This window comes from Poecilia mexicana, unplaced genomic scaffold (genome assembly GCF_051168715.1).
Source record: "Poecilia mexicana isolate PSO_F unplaced genomic scaffold, ASM5116871v1 scaffold_19, whole genome shotgun sequence".
In the NCBI taxonomy this organism is placed as follows: Eukaryota; Metazoa; Chordata; class Actinopteri; order Cyprinodontiformes; family Poeciliidae; genus Poecilia; species Poecilia mexicana.
Window position 1 is genome coordinate 13,352,591 of NW_028263388.1, and position 27,551 is coordinate 13,380,141.

A 27,551-nucleotide genomic window follows, 5' to 3' on the forward strand; every position below is an offset into this window, starting at 1 on the left:
TATATATATATATATCTGAGCTTCCACTGATACAGCATGTTCTTGTCCTCCCACTGATGCAGGCCACCAGTAAAGCCCACCGTAAATTAACGAGTGCCCCCTCAGAATCACAGCAAATGTCCTTCCACAGATCCTCCCATCCATATTGACACCCACATGTCACATATAGAAAAGTTGTCTCTCATCACCCATAATGTCATATTTCTCAGGAGGAGGAGTGACAGTAGACGCACACAGTTCGGATTTTACTAAATGTTTTTTTTTTATCCCGGGAGCATCAGAGAAACAACACAGACCCTCAGATGGCATACGCCGACAATGATGACACACATGCTGACACATATGCCCAGCCTGCAGTACTGCGCGCCTTCCCTACACGATGAAAAAGTGGGTCAAGGGCAATTTTTTTTTTTTTTTTACAAGTGCCAAGAGAAAAATAAGATTTGTAATGACTGACAGGCTTGAGCTGCAGAACAGAAAAGAGCCCGCAGAAAATAGAGCGAGTATGATCCATAATCCAAAGCAGGAGCAGAAATGTGAAAGTGAAGACATGATAGTTTGGAGGGGAAATAATGAAGCAATATTTTTTTGTCTTTGATGAAGGAACAAATGTTCTCAGAGAGACTCAAAGAGTCTAATCTGATTAAGTTCTCCAAGTCCACATGTATTTTTAATTTGTTTCAAAATTCAATGATTCCATAGGGCTTCATTGCAACGCAGAGTTGTGCAAAACAATTTCGCAACAATAACTGTAAATGTTGAGCCACTTCCTATGCGTTCTGACAAGCCTTGTGACTTCACGTGTTTTCGGTTGCTATTCGCATTGTATTTAAATTATCAGTCAGAATGATCAGATGCATGTTAATTAACTGCTAAAAGCTTCAGCAGCTGAAAACATTTGTTGTGGAAACGGAATAGCATCTCCACTGTATTTTTGTCCTGGCGCAAAATCATCAGCATGTGATTATGCACTGTCTTACAAAAGTATTCACACCTTGTTAAATTATGAATTTCAAGCCACATCGAGATCTGATTACTGCCAGATAAGTAGGGTTAAAACAAAATAATAATCTTAAAAAACAAACATCATGCTACAAATGCTTCGAATGAAGCTTCCTATAAGAGCCATTTTACACAAAAAGAGAAAACGTGGAACAATGATCTTTCCTAGGAGTGTGTAGCCTACCAAAATTGCTCTAAAAGCTCAGCAAAATTTCATGCAGGAGGTCACAAAAGAACATCAAATGCACTGCAGGCACCACTCGCCTCGGTTAATGTGAGTGTTCATGATTCTGTAGACTGATGAGGCAAAAGAACGTTTTAGAAGGTTCCTATTACATCTGGTATAAAATTACCACAGCATTTCATATGGAAAAGCTCTGGGATAGGTCATGCAACCTCGAAAATAAAAATTGTGGGAATAAAGAGGGCCAAAATTCTTCTATAAGACTTGGCAGTTGTGACAAAAAATAATGGTAGAACCAGTTATTAGGTGTGCGACAAATCTTTCCCCTTGATAAATAAAATCACAATTTGAAAACAACATTTTGTCTTTACTCACTTCATCTTTGTGCGATTTTCAAAACTTGTTTGATGGTATGAAACACCAAAGTGTGACAAAAAAAATAAAATAATAAACTCAGCCGCACTTCTAATAACACTTCAGAGACGTGAAGATGAGAATGAGGAAAGGTGGAGTGGTATTTCAGTTTAAGTGCGCTGAAGCTCCCACCTTTCAGCAGCAGCAATATTGGCCTCTTGCACAGCGATAGGAAGCAGGAAACACGAAAGCAGAGGACGAGGGCGTGGGCAGTAAGAGGGGTTTGGATTTAGAGGTACTGATGGTCTTCATAAATACCAACTCATCAACCAAGATCCCCTTATTCAGCAGCATTTTCTGCACAGACTCTAATCAGGTCCGTGGAGCTCAGGCCCTCTTTTATGGAGGCCTCCTGTCTATTGTTTCATTAGAAGTGTTTGCTGAGCCGTGTGATCTAGGACAGGGCTTGAGAGAGGCGATTAATAACTCCGAGCATGAAGGAACCGTCTTCAGGGCCAACTTTAAAAACTGTGCCACTTTAACACGGAGGGGAGGAGGCAGCAGCAGGAGCAGCAGCAACAAATAAGGACAGTCAGGTTGTTATTTAGTTGCTCTGTGCATTTGTGTTGTGATACCACAGTATGTCTGTGGTGTATTTATATCAGCAAGCAGTGTTCCTAAAAAACTAGTCACTAGCCAGGTGTTGTATTTCTCGGGACAAAGTTAAGCCGGAAAGAAAGAATGTCCAAACTGCAAGTGAAGGCTTTTAAATCTGTGAGGAAAAATGTACTTTGCTGAATAATTTGAGTCTCTTTATGGGAACCATTCCTAGGACAGTAATTTAGATCCAAATGCCATACATAATATTGTTGTTTTACAGGAACTCTAAACTAATTACAACATAATTTGTTTTTCAGTTTTTCCAAGCTTTTGCACACAAGTTGGTCTCATATACTCCAGAGTAATTGATTGAGATTGAAAGTGACAGGCCAGCACAAAGCAGGGCATAATTGTCAAATGGAAAGAAGATTATACATTGTTTTGTATGGATCTGTATTCAGAATCCCATGAGACAATTCATTATAGAAGCACCAATTATGTCTTTTGGATATGTATCTATCAGCTTTGCTCATCTGGGGCGGAGATTGCTGCCGTTCATTTTTTTTTTTTGCAATATGGCTCAAGCTAGTCAAATTTGATAGAGATAGAGAGCATATGTTTGCACTGATTTTCAAGTCTTCCCGCAGTTTTTCAGCTGGATTCAAGTCAGGACTTTAACTGGACACCTCGCTGAGTGCTCCTGGATGTTAAAACCTCTGTCCTAGTCTCAAGTCTTTTGCTGCCTCCAACAGGTTTTCCTTCCAGGATTTTCACTTTGTTTAGGTCCATCTGTATTCCCGTAAACTTTGACCAGCTTCCATGTTTCTGCATGATGCTGCCAAAAGGTTTGAATTTTTCTCATCAGACCATAGCACTTTTTTTTTCCACATAATTGTGTTCTCTCCTCTCTTAAAGGCCAGATTTGTGGAGGGCAGACTTGTCTTACCTGAGCTGCGGATTTCTGCCACAATCTGGAAATCTTGGTGGCTATACTCTGATTAATTCACTCCTTGCCCAGCCTGTCAGTTCAGTCAGAGAGCCAAGTCTTGGAAGATTTGCAGTGGTGCTATACTCTTTCTATTTTCAGATGATGGATTGAACAGAGCTCTGCCGAGATGCTCGGATATTGTTTTATAACCCAACCTCACTGAGCATTTTTCACAGCTTTCTTTTCACTTATTAGGTGACTTCTGAGGGCAACTGATTGCTTAGAGTTTCCAAATGAAGGAGGGCTAGTGCATCAAGCATCATGCTTGTTTGTAAAAAAAACAAAAAAACAAGAAGCTTCAGACTTATACACTGCTTTGTCTGTTTGTCTATCACATAAAATACAAAGAAAAAAACATTACATTTTGGGGGTTGTATGTGACAAAATGTGAGTATTTTTGATGGACACTCTATAAACTGAATTCAACCCTGTAAGCCTCTCTAGAAACTAAGACACAAAACAACATCTGACTCCCACCTTTATGGAAAATAGTCGTCCTGGGAGTGACGTCCAGGTCCAGGGATGGGCTGAAGGGAAATGCCCACAGCTGAGACAGCCTGTTGAGGAGCATCAGCATCAGCAGCAGGAGCAGGAAGGGCTGAATTGATTTCTGGTCCCCCATGTTTAACACACCGACCTGGGTCCAATGCAGCACTCAGTTTGTTGGATCCAAAAAATGCAAGTGTCTGCAAAGTGTGTATCTTCTTATTCCTGCCTCAGACACGCACTTTCGATATCCTCCAGTCAGTCCGTCTGTGCAGGGATAGAAAAGATGAATATGTATACTTAAACTGTGAATTCACGTAGCACCGTTAATTAGTTTTATTGAGGTGGAACTATACAACATTTAGGAAATAAATTATCATTTATTGCTGAGCAAAGAGTTTGCCACCTGAGGAGAAATGCTGAGATGTATTCGCTTATAGCCACTAAACATGCTTATTTTTCAAGAGTCATTATTTAATTAAAATGTGGAATTTTAAATATTGCAGTGCATTTAAGAGTGCATACAGTTAAAGTTAAAATTGTACATATAAAACCTATAAAAACGAATCTTAAAGAGCTGACACTTATTTTTAAATGTTGCCTTGTCTTGTTTTTTGTCAACTTTCTCAGTTAAAAAAAAGTACACTTTAATCAACGCTGGCAATGAGTATGAATACATGACACAGTACAGAATCGACACTTTAAACCACCTTTCATTTCTTTGCATGTTGTTCCTAAGCAGCAGAGATTTTCCTGTGATCTTTTCAAGGTTTTTCCAAGTGTTTCATTCACTTTCAGTCCAGTCCTTGTACCTGACCATGAAAACATGTTGTGTCATACATACTTAAAAAAAAAGGACAATAAAGAAGTGGGTGATAAAAAGGAAGTGTCACAGTGTCTAGAGATTTACAAGTTTTAAATATTATTAATTTATATAAAGTAGCAGTAAGAAAGGTGCACATTCATCAGGATTAATGTGTAATTTTTTGTGTGTCTAACTGTGCTGTCTTTGGTATTTTTAATAAATTGAAATAAAGAAATATGCCTAAAGTTTCTCTTTCTGACTACAGCAACATCCCAATGGACACACCAAAAAATGTTCTGTGTTTAATATTCTGTCATGTCTGGACACAACCCCAGTTTTATGCACAAAATAATTCATATTTTACTATCAGAGTGCTTCACAAACAATACATTTAAACATTCATCTGAAAATGGTCAGATGCTGGACTGAAAATGGATGAAAAAGCAGGATAAAGCTCAGGACAATTTTCAAGCACTGCAAAAAAAAAACTGATCAAGATTTTAAAAGGTCACAGAAAAGCCTGACTCATTGAAACAAAAGAAGAACTTATTATTTTTAAATGACTGAATACTTGTTCACAGTGTTGACTGCCATAAAAGCAAGCTGGAAGATGCTGAAAATATACCTCGCTGTAATCATGTACAGTATCTTGTGTGGTAAAGTCACAAGATACATGAAAAAAAATGAAAAAAAAATATTATGCATAAACATTCTTTCCTTAGTGACAGCACGAACTGCCAATTCCTTGCCGAGATGCATCATCACCCTGAGTACAGCCAATTATCCAAAAGTGCTGTTATTATTCAAAACCAGTCGATAATTAAATAATGCTCTCCTGGAAATGTGACGCTGCAAATGCTGCGAAACAAAACTTCCTCTTTTAATTAGCTGTGTTCGCGGTGGAGCAGCATGACGGCTAATCTGAAGATTAGGCCACGAGCCATCAGCAAAATCACCGCCTGGCTGGATGTTCTCTGCTTCTGATCAAAGGGTCAACCATGTGAATCTTGTTCTGCCCAGGAGTGACACTGGCGACTGCCCAGATCAGTCTATCATGGCCTTTGCCGTGTGCTGCTAATCGCACACAGCATGGAGTACAATGAGGCTTGTGACCTTTCTGTTAGCAGCCCGGGTGCTAAGCTCTGAGACTAACTGGGGCAATGACGGTCGACAGACGAGAAAGTGACGGGTTCTGATGAAAAGGATCAGTGCGCCAAGGGTTTAACTAAACTCAGTGAGCTGTGACAAATTCAAGGAAAAATGTGTCTATGCAAAAGTGTTTTAGTCATGACATGTCTCCAGAGTAACTTCATTACACCTTGATCCTCAATCTCCAAATCGTATGAACTTTACTAAGTGCAAACAGCATCAGGGAAAGGTTTCCAAAAGGGGTCGCCAATGGATGGTTTAAACACTGACACTTTCTGGGAAGACTACCTAAAATGTTGCACACTGTAAGAACCTGAATATTTCTGAAGGATACAGAATTTCTAACTTCTAGAAAACAGTCAGAGATCATTCCCTAAAGTTTTCCTGAGGGTTATTTTCAACTGAACTGTGCAAACATTACTGAACATTCCCTAAAAGCACCACAGCAGAGTAAGCTTCAGGGAATGTTACATAAATGTTTCCTGAAGGTTACAGATTGTCTCACTTTTAAAGAAACTTTAAGGGAACATTCTGTTCTAAAGTTTTTTGAAATCCTGTCTTAGCATTGACAAATCCAAAGTGTGGGAAATATTAAGGGAATATGTCTCAAAGTCTTCACAGATCACAGACTTTGTATCAAAATGTTCCCCTAAAGGTTCCCAAAAAATGTGTTCAAAACTTGAAGCGCAAACATCTGGTAATTAGCAAAAAGTGTTCTATAAAGATTCCCTATACATTATTTATAACTTGTGCAATGTAAAACTTCAGAGAACCTTCACAAGACACAACAAAACTGAAGGGAAGATTTTTTCAAACTTACTACATCACAACAATGAAGACGGAAAGTTTTTAGCAGCAGAATATTTTTTCCAAGTAGAAGACTCTGGATAAATGGGAAATTGCTGTGCGATACGAGAGAAACGAGGAAACGTTTGGAGGCATTTGCTCAATCTTAACACAAAGTTTGTTGAACCCTTTGTTGGATAGAAAAACAATCCTAGTAAAACATCTATGCCACATCCATCAAACGAACATTGGTTCAACATCGGGTGAAGATTTCATAACGACCACGAGAAGACATTTGCTGAGGATTTTTCTTTCTTTTCATTTTTCCATCTAGAAGCTGCTAGATCTGACATTTCTGACATTTTCTATCTGCACAACCTCATTTTCTATCTGCACAAGCTCATGTTTTCTAATTTTACACATCTTTGCATCTTAAAATGGCTACTTCAAATTCAGCTGGGAATATTTTTTATCATTTATCTCCTTCATACACCTCCTTGTATGGCCAAAAGCTTTTTCACACATCTGCATTACGGCTCTTCAAGACCCGTGAACACACTTCGATATGTAAACGTCAGAGTTGCATCCCTTTGACATTGCATGCAAAATGAAACCAATGTGACTTTGGTTTGATGACAAGGCCAAACGTCGAACCACAGTCAGGGAAACCTGTGGTAACTAAACACTGACAGCAAGCTGTTTCTTGCGGTTTTTCCCATCAGCTGCTCCAGCACACGACAAAGCACACCAATTTCTCAACACTTCTGCAAGGGTATTGTGTGTTCTGTTGGCAAAGCGCCTGACAGCAGTGTGTTGCATGATAACGCCACGAGGTAAAATGCAAACACATCTGCCTTGATGGAAATCACACAAACAATGTGACGCGTGTGGCGGCAGGAAAGAGTAATCAAACAAAAGCAGCGCAGGATGGCTCGAATGCATTTTACGCAGTTTCTTTCCTGTTTGCTAATTTGCGGAGCTGAACGAATCTACAGGGACACTTTGACCTAATTTCGGTGATAGTTGGTCCCTGCCGCTTTATTTCCAGCAAATGCTCTAAAATAAATTGTCTTCAGAGCACGAGGAGTTGACAAGGCTTTGGTGAAACCTCACTTCAAACAGCCGCAGCAAGACGTTCTTCAGAACACCTGACGTTCCCGCCGGAGATCAACAAAACAAGGGAGCTTGTCTTGCATAAATGAAAAGCTCACCTGCAGACTTTTTGTGCTTTTATTCAGTTATGTAGCGTGCAGTGTGGTAAATCCCACAAATGTGATTACTTGCACTGTGACAGCAGAAAAAGTGGGTTCACTCTGTGGGCCACCAGCACTGTATGAAAGGTATAAACATAAACAGTTTGCTTCGCAACAACTCAGTAACTAATAACACTATCAAAAAGTTGTTTTAGGAGTTATATTAAAAAAGTGCAATTTCTCAGAAAATTACAACATGTTCACAGTAAATGCATAGGATCAATTACAATCACGTGGGCCAACTGAAAAGTATGTACATGCATTCAATACGTGGGGTCATTTTGCTTGAATTACTGCGTCAATGCAGCACATACGTCTGTGGTACTGCTAAAGTGTTAATGAAGCTCAGGCTGACTTAGTGTGTTTGTTCAATTGAAAAATCCCACTTCCTCACGAATCCTGAGTTTTAACTGGTCCTTTATATCTGATCACAAATCTTTCTCAGCAGTAAAGATGAACGACTTTTTCCCTCTTGCGTCAACAATATTGTAATCAATTTTTTTTTTTTGGTTGTTATTGTTGGTTATTGTTAAAACTCTATTATTAGTATAAACATGTAACACTTTTTTTGCTTACAGTAACTCTAGCCAAATGTTTCGACACGAATCAGCACAAGTCAATCTCTTATATGGAAGGAATTTTACATTTACAAAAGTTGAAAAGTATAAACATCCTCCAGTTAAGAGTACAGAGTAGATTCGGAATGATTTGCTTTCATCTTCTACTTATTTGCAAATTAAATTAAGTAGAAAAACCCATCCTGCAATTTGGGGAAAAAAAAATAAAACGTACAATAGCCTTCTCACACTGCACACACTTCTCTCTTTGTGATGTCCCAAAAATAAATTTTATTTGAATAAAAATTATTCAAATGTATCTTTTACTTTCAAATCCCTTTAGATTACCATGCATCACTATTATTAAGTACTTCTGCTTACTTCAGTAAGTTTTTTTTTCTTTTTCATTTTGTCATGTTACAACCACATACTTCTGCATTGGGATTTCATGTGACTGAGCAACATCAACGATAACATAACTGTAAAGTGGAGAGGAATGAGAGGAAATAAATCTGAACTTTGATGTGCGCATTTTAATCAGGGCCCCATTGAGTTAGTATTAATTAACCACCGTTTATGCATTTTCAGCTGCAGGTCTTCTTAGGTATATATCAACCAGCTTTGCACATCTATGGGTTGAGATTTGTACATATTCTTCTTTGCAACATGACTCAAGTTTCACCAAATCTGATAAAGTGCGTACGGTTACATCAGTTCTAAAGTTTTCCCAAAGATTCCCAGTTGGCTTTAGGTCTACACTTTGACTGAGCTTTTATATATATATATATATATATATATATATATATATATATATATATATATATATATATATATATATATATATATATATATATATATATATATATATATATATTATATTAAAGCCATTCTTCTTTGTCTCCAATAACAACACCAAATTATTAACACAATCTATAGCTACTTATTATATTTATATGACATTTTTTGTTATTTAATTTAAATAGGCGGCTGGCACGTTTCTCCAGCTGAACGTGTAGGCTGCACCAGAATAGGACCAGTTGTAAATATTAATTTACCAGTACGGGGGTGTTTTGCGCCACCTTTGACAGAATTTGGCAGTAGTTTTTTTTTTTGTTTGTTTGTTTGTTTGTTTGTTTGTTTTTGTTTTGGACCGTCCAATCGCCTAGTTCTAACAAATCTGCCCCTAGATAACCGCTACATCTTATCTGGAGCCAGTCGGCTCCTGTCCGATCTGAACTGCGGCACCAAGAGAGGAGAGACGGGACACCGCGCACAGTTCATTCACCTTCACCTGAGCGAAGCCTATATAACAGAGATGTCAGGAAACTGCCGTACGGAGCTCAATGAGACGCTGCTGCCGGACACAAGGACTCAGTTAGGATGCACTCACCTGCCTTTTGGTCCTTGTTTCGGTCTCAAACAAACAGAATCCTGATTTGTCCTCTTTGCGGTGAAACATCGAACTGCTGCTGCTGCTGCTGCTGCAGTCATCAACTGCTCAAATATTACCACATGCTCTCTCCCTCTCTCTCTCTCTCTCTCTCTCTCTCTCTCTCTCTCTCTCTCTCTCTCTCTAACACACACACACACACACACACACACACATACACACTCTCTCTCACGAAGACACACAGATATACGCACTCTGACACTCATACAAACACTTGCTATCAGTGATATGAGCTACATAGGCAGTTGCCCAGGGCATTTATTAAAATGAGGGCGTACCAACAACAACAACAACAACAACATGATAATAATAATAATAATAATAATAATAATAATAATAATAATAATAATAATAATAATAATAATAATAATAATAATAATAATAATCTTATCAGTTATATAACTTTTCCCTTATATAGCTTTAACGCATGTGCAGTCCATGGGGAGTCTGTGCCTCTTGCTTGCTGAGGAGAACAGGGAATTTATTTCACACGTTCTGATGGGACTGGATTTCGGCGCTGAATTTTTACACGCTTTCACAGTCAAAACAATCAAATGTTTGCTCAATCTAAATAGCATAGGCTTCCAGTCCCTTCGCCAGCACTCACCTATTTCTTACGTTCTGAACTTTTTTTCACGCTTATTCCACATTAAGAAACATCACTATATGTTATTGGGATTTTATTTGATACATAACCATAAAGAAGTGTATAAGATGACATGGAAGGAGAGTGATCATAAGAATTAAAACAAGAGAGAACAAAGGAAAAGTGCATTTGTATTTAGCTCTATAAAGTCCATTCAAGAGGATGCTTTGGACTGAATAACGTTAGACTCAACTAAGCCAAGTTCCAGTTCAGACTTTGAAAAATGGATCTAACATCTATCGAATGACCAGCCTATGTAAACAGTTTATTTGTACTTTTATCAAGCTTATTCTTGTAAAATTCAACATTCCCTCTGTATAACTTAAAAAGTAGCAGTTAATTAGATAATTTTTCCCAAAGTCATACAGTTCAGAAATATGTACAACCTGGTGTGAACCCCACAGATAATTTATGGAGCGTTATCAAGAAGAAGATCAGAGACAACAGAGCCAACAATTCAGACAGGCTTAAGGAAGACAACCTGTGCTTAATGAACACCTCAGCAGAACCACAGGCCCCTCTCCACTGATGTAATTATTAAGTACATGAACTAGCCTCTCAACAGGTCGATTAAAAATCCCTGTTTATTAGTTTTACATAATATCCTAATTTTCTTATTTTGATTATTATTATTATTATTATTATTATTATTATTAAGTGTGAGTGGCAATCATCAAATTTATCAGAAAAATAAAATAACTTGAAATATTTTACTCTGCTTGTAATCAATACATGTGTTTTGAAGTTAAATACCGAATACAGTACTTTATTGTTTTTCGGGGGCGGGAGGGGGGGGGGGTTATGGTTGGGTTGTTTTTTTATCGAGCTGTTCCTGCAAATAGAGACAAGGCTTGTGAAACAGCACCATCTTGAGAATCTTTGACGCATTACATATAATACAGTTTGTTTTGTTTTTTTAAATGTATTGTCATAATTAGTGCTTGCCAGCTGGGGGCGCTGCGGATCCCATCTGTTCGTTGGGAAACCCCTTCAGTAATCCAGTACAGTCGTCACTGGCGTGAGTAACCCACCGATAACAGTGAATGGTCATGACGTGGACTGTCTGGTTCTGAGAAGAAGCAGCTGCTTCCCCCGGTGTTGATACGATCTCGGTGTGTTCGGTCTGGATACCTGACAGCTTCTTTAGTCGGTACGCAACACGTATTTTCTTATTTCTTAGCACTGTTGGAGGCGGTGGTTGTGTTTACTTACAGATAAGCTGCCCGGGTGAGGTTAACTAGGTAGCTAATGCTAGCAGCTACTAATACAACTAGCTAGTGCTATAGATTAGCAGAACGGCAAACAAACTGATTATCGATAGCCTTACGGAACGAGTCAGCTGTTACTAACTTTTGAAGTGATGTGGTGGTTTCAGTATTAATCAGTTTAGTATGAGAACAACAGTGGAGTTAGTGAGCCAGGCAGGTTGTTACTGTGGTAATCTGTAGCTTTTCGAGAACAAAAGTGTTACAAATGAATCTGGTTTCCTTTTTCATTGTAAGCGTTATTGTAGACCACCTGTAATACTTTGTTTTACAGGACAATTGTCTTTGCCAGCAAAGACAATTGTCGTAATGTCACAAAGAAAATCAAGTGTGTTAATAAATCAGAGATATAGCGTTAAATATAACATAATCTACATGGCACAAAAATAAGAAAATTATAAATCAGAAAGTGTCACTTTTTATAACCAACTTTAAAGTACTGACAACACTACATGTGTTTAATACATGTGTATTTAAAATTTTCAAAATTGGTTCTGTTTGTCGATTTTATTTTTTTTTTAATTTTTATCTAGGTTTGAATATTCATGCTTCAATTTGCATTGCTTCTGTTTCCCACAGTGGGGCGATAAAGGATATTTCTGTTCCATTAAAGATCTGCGGTTACAGCCAGATAGCCCAGTCTTTACTGAGCAGTCAAAGAGTTACAGTTTTTTTAATGGAGCTGGTGTAATTTAGTTCAGACAAGCAGTAAAGTGGCTCTGAGCCAAATCTCTGAAAATTGGAAGTCAATTTCATAATTGCTCTTTTTTTTTTTTTTTTTCATGGTTTGAAAAATCAAGATTCAGACTGGAATACTATTTAGGCAGTTACATACAGCTCGATATTATTTTTACGATTAGTATTTATCAAACTTCAGAGCTTTCTAAAAGCAAAAAAAAACAAAAAAAACAAGAGAGAGTTTGGAAAGATTTAGAAAGTGCAACATTACTTCTCGATTTTATTTTTTTTTCACAATGTTACAAATTAAATTCTTGTTTAGTTGAAGAATGCAGTTTAAGATGCAATCCGATTTTCTCTTTAATGTTCCCTGAGTAAAACAAACAAACAAAAAAAATGGATTGACAACATACACAATTTTTAAAAATCCCACAAAAACGACCCCAGCTAATTTAGCTTTGTGTTCATTTGGAGTGATGACATCATAGGAAGCACAAAAATCAGGCAACACAAGCAACCGCATGTGAAGGAGGTATTTGAATAGCAATCCTCCCTCTGGGATGACGTCTTTCCCATCGAACAATTTGCCCATCCAATCTATTCATCAAACCATCTGTAAATCCTTCTGTCCCTCCTTACTGTCTGGGATTAAAAAAATTAAAAAAAAGGCAGATATTTAAAGCCTGAGTTCAGATATTGGCTGTAAGTTGTAATTCGAAAAAAAGTTTGATGTTTGAAAATGTGGAGAACCTGGAGCTCAGAGATCAGGTCTCATCAGCTCCTGCTTCTTGGCTTTCAGAGTGAGCAGCAGGTGTATCTTTGCCGTCGAAATAAAGAGACCTGCGCGCAGGTTAAAGCATCTCCTGCTTTGTTGCACTTCAGTGGGATGTTTGTAGATGTTGTCTTGTTTTGTGGTTTTTTCCTGCAGACCGATTTGACACGACGCGGCCACGTTTTAGACGTGATACGACCTAGCCGAGATCTGATAACGCGGAGCTTTTGCGTCCCCCCTTGTTATCTCGCTGATCCGAATCTTAACGTTTCAGGGCCGTGCTTCAACACCGCTCTGCTGTTTACCCGGACAAGAATACGCCACATCGCACGTTGAAACGCGGTCGCTTTCACCCGTCGAAGGCGTTTTGCGCTCGAGATTTGACGAGAGGTTTTCAGATGCAGACGGGTTTGCGCTTGTGGTGCCTAAGTGCGGGGTGAGAAATAAACCTGCCGGTATTTATGTGAATTCTTTCTCTAAGAGTGAGAAGAGCACCTTGAGTCGGCAAAGGGGAAGTGAAAAAAGGCTCAGAAATAAACGCGGCTGGGCAGGATTTGCATTCATGGTTTGGAATAAGGTTTCTCTTGCTTTCAGTGAAGGAAAGCAGTGACAAAAGTTGAGATGCAGCCCTCAACTTTTCCCAGGAGCTGTTACTGTTTAATTGTGTTGAACGTTCATAGTTCAGCGTTAAATATGAGGCCGGAGGGCAAACCGATGCAGCAAAAATTACTTGTCCGGCAACAGTCGTGTGACTTCACTTTTATTTCTTCACCCGGGAAGTGGGGCAGCTTTTTATAGAGCCCGTGGTTCAAACACGAACTCAAGCGAAACACAGCGGGACGTGGATCTTGCCCAGAGAGAAAGGAAAAGTTGTTCACAGCTAAACAAATTTTAATGAGCACTTGCAGTCCCGTTGCTTTGCCAACAGCATTCCTGTAGTCTGAAGACGGAGCCAGTCGTATTATTAATTTTATTAGTTTAGATGTAGCTGCTCTGAGGGTTGTTGTTGTTTTTGGAGGGGTTGTATGTAATAGTATGAGATTAAAAAGGAAATGAATAGATATCACTTTTTTTCTACTTTTGAAACCTGTAGGAAAGCATTAATAAAAAAATTTTTCACTTCACATGAATATGAACCAAAAATGATTAGATGTTTTTTGTTTGTTTAATTAATGCATTATTATTAAAAAAAAAAAAATTAGAGATTTCATTTTCTCTCCTGCTAATTACAGAACTGCAACAATGCAAAAAAATAAAATAAACTTAAATGTATTTAACACTGGATTTTTTTTCTTGTTTTTTTTTGTTTGTTTTTTTTGTCAGGATATGTTTCTGTGAAGGTGGGTCGTCCAGGCAATGACGATCACAGCTTACCTCAGAGAAAGGACCTGAGAGAAAAGCATGGGCAGGAGCATCTGGGGCTTCTGGCAGAGTGTCTTCTCCACCGCAGTGCTCTACGGCTCACTGGCCCTTTTTACGTCCATTCTCCACAATGTGTTCCTGCTTTATTACGTGGAGACGTTTGTGTCCATCTACAAGATCGATAAAATCTCCTTCTGGGTGGGAGAGGTGAGTACGGTAAATGGAGAAACCAAAGTGAAGTTGACAGGAAATTGTTCAATTCAGGTTTTTTTTTATTTTTTATGTCGCACCAGTACATAACAAATGTTGTCACAAAGGACTTTACAAAAGAAATGTTCATTCAATGCAATTATACAGAAAGATTCAAAGTCAAGCGAATGGATTCCACTAGATTTATTCTTCTTATTGACTTATCTAGCAAAGTTCAGTTTATCATACAAAATGATTAAAAGGTTTTCTGAGGTCGTTTTGGTCTGATGTCCATTTGCTTTACGTCTAATTATCTTCTTGTTATTCTGCTCCACAGACTGTATTCCTTATCTGGAACAGTCTGAATGACCCTCTCTTCGGCTGGCTGAGTGACCACGCCTTCCTCAGCTCTCCTCAGTAAGCCTCTGCATCTCTTGTTTTAAACATTCTTCCCCTGCAGAATATTTACCTGCCGGTCTTTTTTGTGACTCAACAGATCACAGCGAAAACGAAGCCTGGCGTAATTGTGCACGTCATCTTCGTGACTTTTCGTTTAATGCCGTCCTCAACCAAAGTTTAAGCATTACTAATAGATTATTTTATCGGTTATTCTGATGATTAATCGGATGAACTAATTGGCACAGTTTGCAGAGTTTTCATTTTTATACAATATTTGAAATACATTAAAGGGGAAAATAAAAGAATAACTCAATTCCCTTTTTAAACAAGGATTTCTTTTATGCCTAAAGTGCAACAACATTGATAATTTGTAGCAAATAATGCATCAATGACGGCTTCACAAAACCATAAAGTCACTTTAAAGAACACCAATAAATTAGATTTATGTTGTTTTGACCAATGCAGAAAGGATAAGAGCATCACCCTAAAGAGTGGAAATAAAATTATTTTAAACATGAACAAAAGTAAATAATAAATCAGAATTAGCATTTTTCTGCTCTCTAGGCTGCATTGCTGGCGATCGACAAGCTTAAACATTAGTTTTTATTCTCTAAGTTTGACAACAAAAACCGTTGGAAGCCCCAGGAAAATGATCCCATTTTCTTTAAGAAAAATATCTGAACTTGACTTTGTGCAAAATGATCACGAATATAACAAGTCGTGTTCTTCCTATATTTCCTGTTTTTCCTGACTTTCCAGTCAACACAAAGAAATGTCGCCGCTTCCCACGCAGCCGATGCCTACGTCTGACTGTCGGATATGTGGCCTTGTCCGCCACGTTGACAGGAAAACCAGTTGATCGCGTCAAACAGTCTGCCTCCTGTGTTTACATTTCTGTCATATTGCAAACCAGTTATGTTTATTCAGTGAGTGGTGAAAAAAAAAAAAAAGTTTAAACAAAGAGTGTACATTCTCCAGGATATTCAGTATTTATTCATGCTTTCATAAATATGTTTTGTTTGCTGTTGCTGACTTAGACTTTAACTTATTCAAATCTTAAGTGTTTTTTTGCAGGAAGGAGAGCGAGAAGAGATCGCAGCCTTTGTTTCTGCAGATTTCTCTCACACGGCGTGTGTTTTCCACCCAGGTCAGGCTCTCAAATCACATCGCCAGAGGTGGTGCTGAAGCGCCTGAAGGCCCTTTCTACGAATGGCCCTCTCTTCGCCCTGTCCTTCCTGGCCTTCTGGGTGGCATGGGCCAGGCCAGGCCTGCAGTTCCTGCTGTGCCTGTGTCTGTACGACGGCTTCCTCACCATGGTGGACCTCCACCACAGCGCCCTGCTGGCCGACCTCGCCGTGTCGGCCGCCGACCGCACGCGCCTCAACTTCCACTGCTCGGTGTTCAGCGCGTTGGGCTCCGTCTCTGTTTTCCTCTCCTACTCCGTCTGGGACAAGGAGGATTTCTACTCCTTCCGTGTGTTCTGCGTGACTCTGGCAGCTTTTTCCATCCTGGGCTTTTTCGTTGTGTCTCGGCTGCTGCAGCAGCGTTTCAGCAAGGAGATCCGCTCAAAGCTAGATGAGGCGTCAACACTGAAGGAGTACGGACATTTAAAGTGTCTTTAAGTTTTGAACGATATCTGTTTTTTTTGTTTGTTTGTTTTGTTTTGTCCTTTACAATAATATGTGTTCATGTGTCTGGATCCAGGCTGAGTGTCGGTCACGCTCCATTTACTCAAACAGAGAAACCCATCACTATTGGCCAGTATCTGAAGCAGCTCTCCAAGCACAGAAACTTCATGTGGTTTGTGTCCATGAATCTTATCCAGGTGAGATGATAGTAAAGGTAAAAATATCAAAAATAGGAAATACTGAAAATGAGTTTTGTATGAAGGTGTAAATATTTTTTTCTTTGACTATTTAATCTATCAGCATAATTAATGAACTTCTACAGCGTGAGGGAAAATTTCAGATTTTATTTTTATTTTTTTAATTGAATCACAAATTATTGTAAGGACTTTGTTCAAAATCATGTTAAATGTTTCGACATATTTTCAGTTGTACAGTACAAATGGAATATTATATTTATTTTCAAATCATATACATTTGATCTTTTTGTCTGATTTTTTTTGTTTGTTTTTTTGCAGGTGTTTCACTGCCATTTCAACAACAACTTCTTTCCTCTATTCCTGGAACATCTCTTGTCTGATAACATTTCTGCCTCCACAGGTTCAATCCTGCTCGGTAGGATTTCACAGAAAAATCTTCCACACCAAGAGCATAAAAAAAAAATCAGAAAGCAGTAAACATGAATTCTCTTAAGGCCATGACTAAATTTAATAGACTCACCTTGTGATACTTTTGTTATTTCCTACAGTGTCTTGCAAATGTATTGGACCCCCTGAACTATTATTTTTTTATGTTTCTTTGACATGCAACAACCATAAAATGCATCGGTGGGTTTTATGTGTTAACGCAAAGTGGTTCATGAATGTGAAGAAGAAGGAAAATTCTATTTTGTTTTTAAAAACTTTTTCCATCTATACAGCTCTGAAACCACTGCACTGAACCCAGCATTGAAAACCTTCATGGTTATTCCATCAAATATTGATTTCTGAACTCTTCCTGAGTTAAAGCATTAGCATTATTGTTTCTAAATGAATATGAACTTGTTTTCTTTGCATTAGTTGAGGTGTGAAATCACTGCAGAGGGGAAGAATGGTCACATTTAATGGGAAGATGGCTGAATAGAGATAAATGCAGTCAAGGGCAGTTATTGAAGAAAACTGTTTAAGACTGAAGATTTAAGACTAGCAGGACAGCCACCCTAAACATACTGCAAAGCATATGTTATGTGTGTAGGCCTGTCACAATAAACAATAAGTCAATTAATCACATGATCAATTAAAAGAAACTCAATAATTTTAATTTGCTTGATTTATTGTTTTTCTCTTTTCTCTCTCCCTTTGCCAAAAACTGAATGATAAAAGCTTTCAGTCTGGTGCTTTGGTTTCAACCAGCCCCCTTTTTGATTATGTTTACAGAGACTTCATAATTCATTTTATTTATTTGTTGATTGTGTCGTTTTCTTTCTTTATTTAAATGTCTTCCAGGTCCAGTGTTTAAATGTATATTAGAATTTAAAGTTGATCGATCCTTAAGTATGTGTTCTTGCATTATTGTGCCATTGTTACCAGAATTTTACTTGGAAATTGTCTCAAAACAACAATACCATCATTTATTGCTATAATTTCTGGGACAATTTATCGTCTAGTAAAATTTGTTCTGGTGACAGGCCTATATATATGTGATGTGCTAGAATCTTCAGTGAAAGACCAAACCTAAATCCATCTGAGTTAAATCAGACTAAGGTAAGGTATTTTGCAAAAAAAAAAAAAAAAAAAAAGAAAAGATAAAAAATCTTTAAAATGTCAGTCTTTACATGTGCAAAGCTGGTGGAAGACTTGCCTCAAAGTACTTCCAGCTGCAGCAGTGGATGGTTCAGAGTATTTGCTCAGGTGCTGCTCAATATTAAAGCGCACTCTTTTCAGAAGAAAATCTTTCCCTCTTTTTGATTATGAACCACTTTGTGTTGGTCTGTCATATTAAAACCTAATAAAAAATGTTGCATTTTTATTTCTCACTTCGGCATGCCTGTTTTAGTTGGTGCTGTTAGAGAGCTTCTACCTTAGCTGTGGTTAAAACCGAGCACATGATCATTTTTTTCTGTTTCTTTGCACAGTTTGTATTTTTTTCTTTGATGCAGCTCTGCTTCTGCTCCCTCACAGGGATCTCTTACGTTGCCCCCCACCTCAACAACTTGTATTTCCTGACACTGTGCCGGCGTTACGGCGTTTACCAGGTTATCCGCTGGCTGTTTATGCTCAAACTGGGACTTAGTGTGGTTATGCTGCTTGCAGGGGCTGACCACATTTATCTGCTGTGCATCTTCATAGCTAGGTATGGCCGACAGTTGACCGTTGACAGTTTCTGCTTTTTCCTCTGCTCTGCTTGTTTTTGGTTTGAACATTTTTGAAAGCTGCACACGCCAGGAAAGATTGACCTGTGGTGTTCGCACCTAAAGGATTCCCGCCAGGTCACTAACCGTCCGCCTCTTCGTTTCAGTAACCGGGTGTTCACAGAGGGCACCTGCAAGCTGCTGAAGCTGGTCATTTCCGATCTGGTCGACGAGGACTACGTGGTGAACAGACGTCAGCAGGCCGCCTCGGCCCTCCTCTTTGGGATGGTCAACCTGTTGACCAAACCGGGCCAGACATTCGCCCCACTCATCGGCACTTGGCTGCTCTGCGTTTACACAGGTACGCACGCTTCCTCGAAAGCATTGTACATACAGCTTTTGGGAAAACTAGATTCATTTTTGGGGCTTTTTATTTGATTAAATTTTATTTTTTCATTTGAACCATTCTTTTTCCAGGGTGGAATGTTTACTCAGCAACTTTAAAAAGAGAAATGTCATCAAATTTGCAGGGGATAAAATCAAAAAGCGTATACATCCTGGCCAGATATTTATTTACCGTTTATTCTTGCGGATTTACTAGATGGGTTTGTTTTCTGATATAAATTGGGGTTTTAAGCTTACATTTTCCACAAGGAAGCTTAGTCATAGTCTGCTTTATTCAATTTAAAAACCTGTTTTGTTTGAGTTTGAGATCAATGTCCTGTTCCAACACCCAAGTACATATAAGTTTTAGTTGTTTTAGCAATTAGTAAGGTCAAATTGATCTGTAATCTTGTAATTGCTACTTCAAATCCTGAATACAAGTAGCAATGATGCAGTAAAGAAGATGAACGTCATTAACTCTGTAATATTGAGCATATACTTACAAATATTCAGAACTTTAGCAAGTCAGCTTTGTTAAAAATAATTTCATTAAATACTTCTTACTTAAACAAGGATACAAGTTTAACTATAATGCATCCATTTTGTTTGTTTTTTTTCTTTCTTTCTTTCTTGTATTTTAAAAGATCTTTCCAGAATTTCTGAACATTCTCAGATTGAGATTTGCACTTTGTTGACACCAAAGGGATTGTTTTCCTCAACTCTGGGTTTCTCCTCCCCCAGGTTATGATATTTTCCAGAGGACACCCGTGAAGGATTCTGTGTCTGCATCCGACTCAGGGACTCCGCCTCTCCGTCTGGGCTGTTTCTACATGTTGGTGTTTGTGCCTATCACCTGTGCCCTGCTCCAGCTGGCCACCTGGTCTCGCTTCACTCTTCACGGCCGAAAGCTGCAGGGAATCAAGACCCTGCGGCAGGGGACCCAGCATGGTAGTCTCATCGACGTCAAGGCTATTTAAACTAAAAGAAAGCAAACGCACGGAGCTGCACAAAGACACTTTTTAAATAACCGTTTTTATGTTTCTGGGATGTCTTAAATAGCAAAAAGCTGCCGCGTCTTCACTCTGCAGCCTTCATCGTGAAATTCTGAACATTTACAGAAATCTTTTTTTTTCTTTTTTTTTTTTGTACAGTAAAAAATCAGAACAAGGGAAGCATTTTTTTTTTACTGAACTATGCCTTATTTTTGATATTGGAATTCAGATTATATTTGTATTTAAATGGAAGACCAAATGCTAACATTAAGCCAATCAATCCTTCTAGGGTTTGTGGACCAAGATGCTCAGTAATAATCCATAATATCAGCTTGTTAATCCAAATCAGGAGAGCCTGTTTTACACTGGCTCTACAAGTGAAGTGTTGAGAAAACGGACACTGAAGTATAACTGGACTGAATTCAGAGTGCCATTGATACAGCATAAAACCAGCAGTCCAACACAGCTAATTTAAAATGTTTACTACTCAAAATGTCCTGCCAGAAACTTATTCTGTAAATTTTTCTAGCACTGGATATGTTCTTGCTTTGTCATCTGTGTAATGTAATGTTCATTATGTTGTATTTAATTGTCTTTTTCTCTTGTCACAAAACTGAAAATGAACTGCATCTGTTTAATTTCAGTCAGGGCCTCATGATATAGTGAAACTTTAACTCGGCAAAGTAATAAAAAATGTTCTACACAAGAAGTTTTGTTTTTGGTCTGTTTGTATTTTCTCCATATAAATAATGTTCAGAGGCCCATTCTGTTTATCCAATATTAAATAAGGTTAAAGGTTTCACTCAGTTTAAGTAGTTTTATTTTTGTTCATTGTGTACTTTGCTTTAGAGAACAGTGTTAGGAGTCTTTAATTTTGCACTTGTTAAATGATTTACACAGTAGAGAGGGGGAAACGGTTAGCCATTTTGTTATTCTCACACATCTTGTTAAACTATCTCTTCATTATATGTTTCTTTTTCACTGTTTTTTTTTTCCAAAATGAAACTAGTAAAATCTACATTTCATATGAAATGCAGAAACGTGTGAAAATCTCAAAAAGCCTAAGTAAACCGAAAAAGACTTGCATAAAATCAGAAACAGATAGTTGAAATTCTGTCAGAAAGGATTCTTGCAGGGAGTTGAGGTACAAGAAAGACAAAAGAATAGATGAAGTTGCTCCTTAATGCATTTATTCTCATTTACCCTTCCTCCCTGATCGTCCTAGATTTAGCTGAAATAATAGCACAGATTCGTTTTTAAATCTTGAGTGAATATTTCTCTGCTGATGCTTCATCAGTTCTAGAATATAGGTGTCAATCGGACGGAATAAAATAAACCTAAGAAGTATTAGAACTATAGTGCAGCAATATACTAGAATTTGGCATTATTTTTCGCACTTTTTCTCATACATGCACGATTCACGGATATCATCTTTCGTTTTTAAGTTCCTATACGGCGCATGCGTTAACTTTAGAAACCGTCTATAAAGGTTTTCAATCATAAAATAAACGTTTTCTCAGTTTGTTTTAATCGTCATGTCCGCCTCTAGGTTTTCGAATAAGTCGTGCTGATTTTGCTTTATTAATGAGCTAGCAGAACTTTGTTAGGCATTATGTAGCTGTGATGAAAGCGGAGTAATACCCATGATGCATTGCGCGAAGTGTTGTACAGTTTATTTACGTTATTATTTAAGATAAGAACTCTTTTCTGGCGCATTCTGTGGTGATATTAAAATCTTTTGACGTTTTCTTTTCAGCTTCTTGTAATATGTTGAAGTTTAAATTCTGTTTTTTGTTGTTGACTGTTTAGGTCAATCGCTACCGTCAGTGTGAATTGTATGCTGGAGTATAAAAACTCGAGGAGCCCTCTTAGCATCATGCACTCATGTTTCTCTTCAGATCGTATAAATCTTTCGCCTTTTACTAAAGATTTCCGTGGAGAGGAACAACATGAGTTTCACCTAATTTTTTGATGCCCTGCCGACGGCAGGGCTCCTATTCCTGTCAAATGAAAATCTGATAATTAATTCGTTCTGAGAAAACTATTGGTTTTCGTTGCACTTATTACTGTGGCCATATTGTGAGTGGCAGCTAATATATGGTTGAAAACTGGGTCAAACAAAAGGAACGCTTATATTTTTATTTACTTTTCAGATTATTACTGGGCCAACCCTGGTTTTAAAGAATAAGGAAACTAAGGATATTGACAGTCATAATTTTAAATTCCTTATGACAAAGAGTCACTAAATATTATTTGGCTTTTTGTGTTAGATTCTATTTAATCTGTACATTGATTTATTTGGCATGTTTTCCTTTTATAATCAATTATTATATTTGTTGCTGTTCCTAGTGAACATTTTTTGTATTTATTCAAATAAATCTATGTCTAATATTAAAATATGCTTACCAAAACTTTTGACTGGAAAGCAAAACCAAAAGAAACTTCTAAGGGGGTAAGCACTTTAAGAGCACAGAATGTAAATCGTTTTAGTTCCAAACAAAGACTGTTCTCCTCCAGCAGAGGGCGGATTTGATCGTCAGCACAGGTAGACATACAGTTCAATTGTGATATAAACAGACATGAATTGTTTTATGTGGTTTATGTAGTTTTCAGTGGTTTCTACATTTTACATCTTTGGTGCCATTAGTTAGCAGTCTCACTAGTATATTCAGTTATGTTTTCTTTGGGTATTGCTTAAAATTGTTATCTTGTTACTGAATTACAAACTAAGTTTTCACTCCTGTTTCAACAACCACAACAATTTTATGGCGTCTGCTCTGCTATAAAAAAAAATAAAAAAGCTACTATGTTGCTATGTCACACTGACTCAACAGCATGCCGCTCAATCCAAGTCAGCACGCTGCCGTAAAAAGAATTTACATGCCAAGTATTCACTGGGAAGTGTGGGTAAAGTCAGACTTCCCATTTCGTGTGGCTTTCAGAGCTCTGATGTTTCACAGTTTGCCTCTTTCGGTAAAGGCACACAGAACAGGAAATCAGCCAGTCGAGCAGAAACAGCACTTGTGAGCAGCAGGTTCAAGCTCTACAACTCTTCATCTCCACATTTCAGTTTGTTTGGACAGAGTGGCTGTTTCCCCTTCAGTGACTCATCTGATCACAAGGAAACTTAAAGAAATTGCAACCGAAGGCAAGTAGAGACAATTAGACATGCAAGTAATCCTCTGGAATCCTCAAAGCTTCAGATTCCAGAATGAAACCTTTTTCTGTTTTTTATTCCACTTCACTGAAGCGACAACTGCTGAGGGACTCGTGTGAAACGATACTAACATGTCAAACTGAGAAGGATTTTTAGAAGGAATTATCTTTGAAAATGAGTCGGAATTCTTTGTAAAGTACTTGCTGTTCTGAATGTATCTTCTTTTTCTTAAGGATTTTCACACTATTCATATTAGTTGATCTTGTTTTTCATCTACAATGTTACTTCTGCCTCTGTTTTTGCTTCAGGAGGGTGGTAAAAATACCCAGGATATGCCAAGTGTTTAATGAATTAAATGCAGAGGGGAGAGAAAAAAAGACAAACTGAGATTGCCAGATGACGTCGCACTGATGCCGAGCCAAGGTTGGTGCAGGCTTCCTGTTTTGTGGCCAAGCACTTTACAGTCTGCTGTTTTGTGTCTGTTAGTTAGTTTGGTTCAAGGTTGCATTTGCAGGCGACTTCCTGTGTATCTCCTTTGCACGGAGAGTGAATCTTCCATCTCGGCTTGCCTTGTTAATCGGCATTCTTTAGATTAAATCAAGCACCGAGTCAAGAAACGAATCCTCCAAAAAAGTAAGAGGAAAAAAAGACAAACCATCCAAAAAGGTGAAGCTATAAGTGTAGGAACATGTAAAGCGAATCAAAACAACAGTAAATATCCCTTATAAAGCAAAAATGGCCCCAATTACAGTCAAACTTTGGCAGGAGTTATCATGTTTGCTTTTACTTTGACTATGCAGTTATACACTACTTGGTGTTGATCTAGCACAAAGAAGTCCTCAAAATATATTGAGTCCATGCCTTGTTTGAATTTTCAGCATGACAAGTGTATTCATATCCAATGAGGTGTAAATACTTTTGCATGGCATCAAGTGAGGCCATCATCAGTGATGTTACAGACTGATAGGGCCTCAGAAGATAATTTATTTTTAGTTTTTTCCTGCAATTCTAATTTTGGCATATTTGTTCGCTCAACAAGTAGTGAAACTGTGTCGTCAATCCGAGGGTAAATGTTTCGGTTTAAAGGCTTTATAAGGAATTATGTAATATTTGTTGTTTACAACACGGCAACACTTCATTGAGGATTGCACACCTTTGTTTATGCACAGCTCTCTTGAAGATGCCTCTCCTTTCCTGCCCCTCTTAGACCTGTTCCCTAATTCAGTTTCCTCCAAGCTTCAGTGGAAAGACAGATGGCCTCACATTATGATCATGTCCTGTGGCTACAGAAGAAGCTCAAATAGTCACACTTTCACCACCAAATTTGACAGTTGGTGTGAAGTGTTTTTTTGTTTTTTGTTTTTTTTTACACATATGCTTTGGTTGATTTTGAGTAAACACGGTTCTTTGTATTTTTGGCCAAACTGTTCCTCTTTGCTCTCATCTGACCTTACAGGACTCTGTGAAAGCAATCGCGTCCCTGCATCATTTTCTCCGATACCCCACATTTAGCAGCATTGTGATAGGCTAATCAACTGTGTAGTACCGAACCATATTCTTGTTTGTATTGTTTTAAGGTGTCTTCACAAAAAAGAAAATTAAAAATCTCTCTGTAGAGGCTGCACACTACAACAACTGTAAACTTATAGCCAGTGCTACAATAAGTGCCTCAGATGGAAACATGTTTTTAAAATCCCATTAAAACGAATTGAATTTTGTGGCTGTGACTTGAAACAAACATGGAAAAGTTAAAAATATATTAATAGCCTGCTTTTAGTTTTACAAACTGGGGAAGTTCTGTGACATAAACAAACCCCAGAGCGTAGGTCGTGTGTTGTTGTTCATGTTGTCAGATTAAAGCAGGGCAAAAACAGAAACTCGTTTTGGTAGGTGGAAGTGTAGGAGAGTGAACTGTGTACAACTAGGTGACATTTTCATTCTGAAACTTATTCTAACATCACATTTCCTCTATTTTGCAGCTCCAAAATGTTAGAGCTGCCACCAAAGTAACTGAGCTTCCACAGGAGGGAGGAGGAGGAGATGGCGTTCGTGTTGGTGGAGTTTGACTTTGAGTACAAAGCGAAGGATGGCCGCCACATCTGCATCAAACCTAACGAGAGGTACGTCCTCGTCTCCAAGACCAATGATCATTGGTGGCGTGTTTCCAAAGACCAAGACTCCAAACCCTTCTATATCCCAGCCGAGTACGTGAAGGAGGTCTCTGCGCCTCCTGGGACTTCTTCTGGCCCTAAAAAAACAGAATCACCAAAGAGTTTGACAAAACGTAAACCGGCAGATGTGACTGGGAAGAACAAAGCCGTGAACACGACCAAGAGAACGTCACTCGATACAAAAACAGTGACTCATCCAGCTGTTCAGGATGATTCAAAAGAAACCTATCGTTTCTCCACGTTTGGTCTGTGGGTCAACTTGCCAAGTGAAACTTCGAAAGATGCACCAGCAGCCAGGAACCGTGCTCACAGTTTGGACGATAGAAACAAGCTCGCGACTCCTAACTCATCACGCCGTGGATCAGCCACTCCAGAACCATTAGCATCTGAAGATCAACAACTTTATGCTACACCTCACCATGGGGGCAAAAAGCAGCAGGGGAAAAACACAAACCAGGACAAGTCCAGAGAGAAGTCCCTGGCTTCTGCGAATGATAAAGATGTGGATTTACCTCCACATGACATATGTGAAATGGATTTTCCTTTACCTCCACCGCACTTCTATGACATGACTCCAGAGATAAGCGTAACTGACTGTGACTCCTTTCCTGAGCCTCCTGAACTCGCAGCGTCCTCACCCAAAGAGTCGGCGCCGCAGCACCAAAGTTCTCACCAGGCAGCAGAACAGGCTTCTCTCACAACAGAGCAGGTAAAGTTTTTACACAATTAATGACTCTGATTGTTGTATTAACATCTTTTTTTTTTTTGGCAGGGTGAGATAAAAAAAAAAAAAAGTTTCACTTTACAGCCACCAGATGGCGTAATTTTACTTGTCAATGTGGGGTGGGACTGCCATATTGTTTCTATTTGAAGGAAGTTCCGAAAGAAAAACTGACAGAAAAAGAACAAAAACGCTCATCTAAATGTATTTGGGATCATCTTATTTATGGTTGACCCTTAAGTGTATAATTTAACAAACTTGTTCAAATTTATGCAGAAGCTGTCGATCCCAATAAGCTTCAAATAAATTATTCTAAGTAACAAAAACTCCTAATTAGTTGCAATTCATTGCATATTATTCGTAGGGAAATCAAAGCACCAGCTAGTTTCATTTCCTCAGGCTTTTAGAAATTATTAAATGAGTTCCTTTCAGAGGGGAAAATCACGGGGCTTGTATGTACAGTGCAGCATAAAATTTCCCCTTGAACTTTCCTACCTTTTTTGTCACGTTATGATCTCAACCTGCAAGAACTTTTATTAGGGTTTTATGACAGACCAACACAAAGCACTCCACACGTGTGCAAAGGAAGGGAAACAATGCATGGTTTTCTCTTTTTTAATTATTATTCATTTATTTATTTTTAAAAATTAGGTGTATATTTAATTTGCATGCACAACTGATTTTGATTTGAAAACATGTATCCACTCTGTGCTGGTTTGTCATACAAAATCACAGTAAAGTGTTTTCAACCTTTGTGGCTGTAAAATAAGGACACAATATGGAAAAGCCCAAAGGCTGTGAATAATTTGCAAAGGGCCTGCAGAAGCTGCTTTTACTGTGGAGGTAAAGGAGGATCGACGGCTTACAGGTTAAAATAAGGCTAGACGACCAGAATAAAGGCTTTGGATTATCCGCTTAATGTTGCTATGTCTTCAAATGAAAATAAAAGTACAATAATTTAAATAAAAGTTGACTTCAATTCAAGCTAACTTAATACAGTGTTTGAATGAAGCATCTTTGGTTTGTACATCTAAAACTTCTGGGTATAGAACTGGCAGAATAAGAATATTAATGCAGAATTTAAATTTTATATATATATATATATATATATATATATATATATATATATATATATATATATATATATATATATATATATATATATATATATATATTATATATATATATTTTTTTTTTTTTTTTTCAAAAGTAGAATACACAGATTCTACATTTTGCATCTTTAAATC

At 38.0% G+C, this 27,551-nt stretch overlaps 3 protein-coding genes and 1 non-coding gene across 5 annotated transcripts in view; 3 read left to right on the plus strand and 1 right to left on the minus strand.

Annotated features, from left to right (window-relative positions):
• Positions 1 to 9,685, minus strand: part of sema4gb (sema domain, immunoglobulin domain (Ig), transmembrane domain (TM) and short cytoplasmic domain, (semaphorin) 4Gb) — a 35,852-nt gene extending 26,167 nt beyond the window's left edge. The window contains exons 1-2 of the mRNA XM_088016436.1: positions 9,555 to 9,685; positions 3,606 to 3,881 (exon numbers count right to left, since the gene is read on the minus strand). Of these exons, the coding sequence (XP_087872562.1) occupies positions 3,606 to 3,750 (145 nt within the window). The 5' untranslated portion in view covers positions 3,751 to 3,881; positions 9,555 to 9,685. The remainder of the gene's footprint in view (positions 1 to 3,605; positions 3,882 to 9,554) is intronic.
• A 1,561-nt stretch (positions 9,686 to 11,246) lies between these two features.
• slc68a1a (solute carrier family 68 member 1a) lies at positions 11,247 to 20,964 on the plus strand. The gene is made up of 9 exons (XM_014973168.2): positions 11,247 to 11,410; positions 14,299 to 14,544; positions 14,864 to 14,943; positions 16,073 to 16,522; positions 16,630 to 16,750; positions 17,069 to 17,165; positions 18,710 to 18,881; positions 19,047 to 19,240; positions 20,005 to 20,964. The coding sequence occupies exons 2-9, from the start codon at positions 14,377 to 14,379 to the stop codon at positions 20,238 to 20,240; spliced, it is 1,518 nt and encodes a 505-aa protein (XP_014828654.2). The 5' UTR covers positions 11,247 to 11,410; positions 14,299 to 14,376; the 3' UTR covers positions 20,241 to 20,964.
• Positions 20,965 to 22,134: 1,170 nt separating this feature from the next.
• Positions 22,135 to 22,248, plus strand: LOC148153667 (U5 spliceosomal RNA). Its single transcript, XR_015761551.1, has one exon. It is a non-coding gene; the product is annotated as a U5 spliceosomal RNA (small nuclear RNA).
• A 1,282-nt stretch (positions 22,249 to 23,530) lies between these two features.
• arhgap27 (Rho GTPase activating protein 27) overlaps positions 23,531 to 27,551 on the plus strand; it is a 33,720-nt gene continuing 29,699 nt past the window's right edge. The window contains exons 1-2 of one of the 2 annotated variants that reach the window (XM_014989923.2): positions 23,531 to 23,835; positions 25,392 to 26,292. In XM_014989923.2, the coding sequence (XP_014845409.2) occupies positions 25,453 to 26,292 (840 nt within the window). In that variant the 5' untranslated portion in view covers positions 23,531 to 23,835; positions 25,392 to 25,452. The remainder of the gene's footprint in view (positions 23,836 to 25,391; positions 26,293 to 27,551) is intronic. The other variant, XM_088001093.1, reaches the window with a different exon arrangement.

What these genes read in the sequence shown, in the direction of transcription:
- slc68a1a (XM_014973168.2), top strand. Translation starts at nt 14,377, where the DNA reads ATGGGCAGGAGCATCTGGGGCTTCTGGCAGAGTGTCTTCTCCACCGCA. An exon ending in TCTCCTTCTGGGTGGGAGAG is followed by an intron (nt 14,545 to 14,863) that starts GTGAGTACGGTA and finishes TCTGCTCCACAG; the next exon opens with ACTGTATTCCTTATCTGGAA. An exon ending in TGTCCATGAATCTTATCCAG is followed by an intron (nt 16,751 to 17,068) that starts GTGAGATGATAG and finishes GTTTTTTTGCAG; the next exon opens with GTGTTTCACTGCCATTTCAA.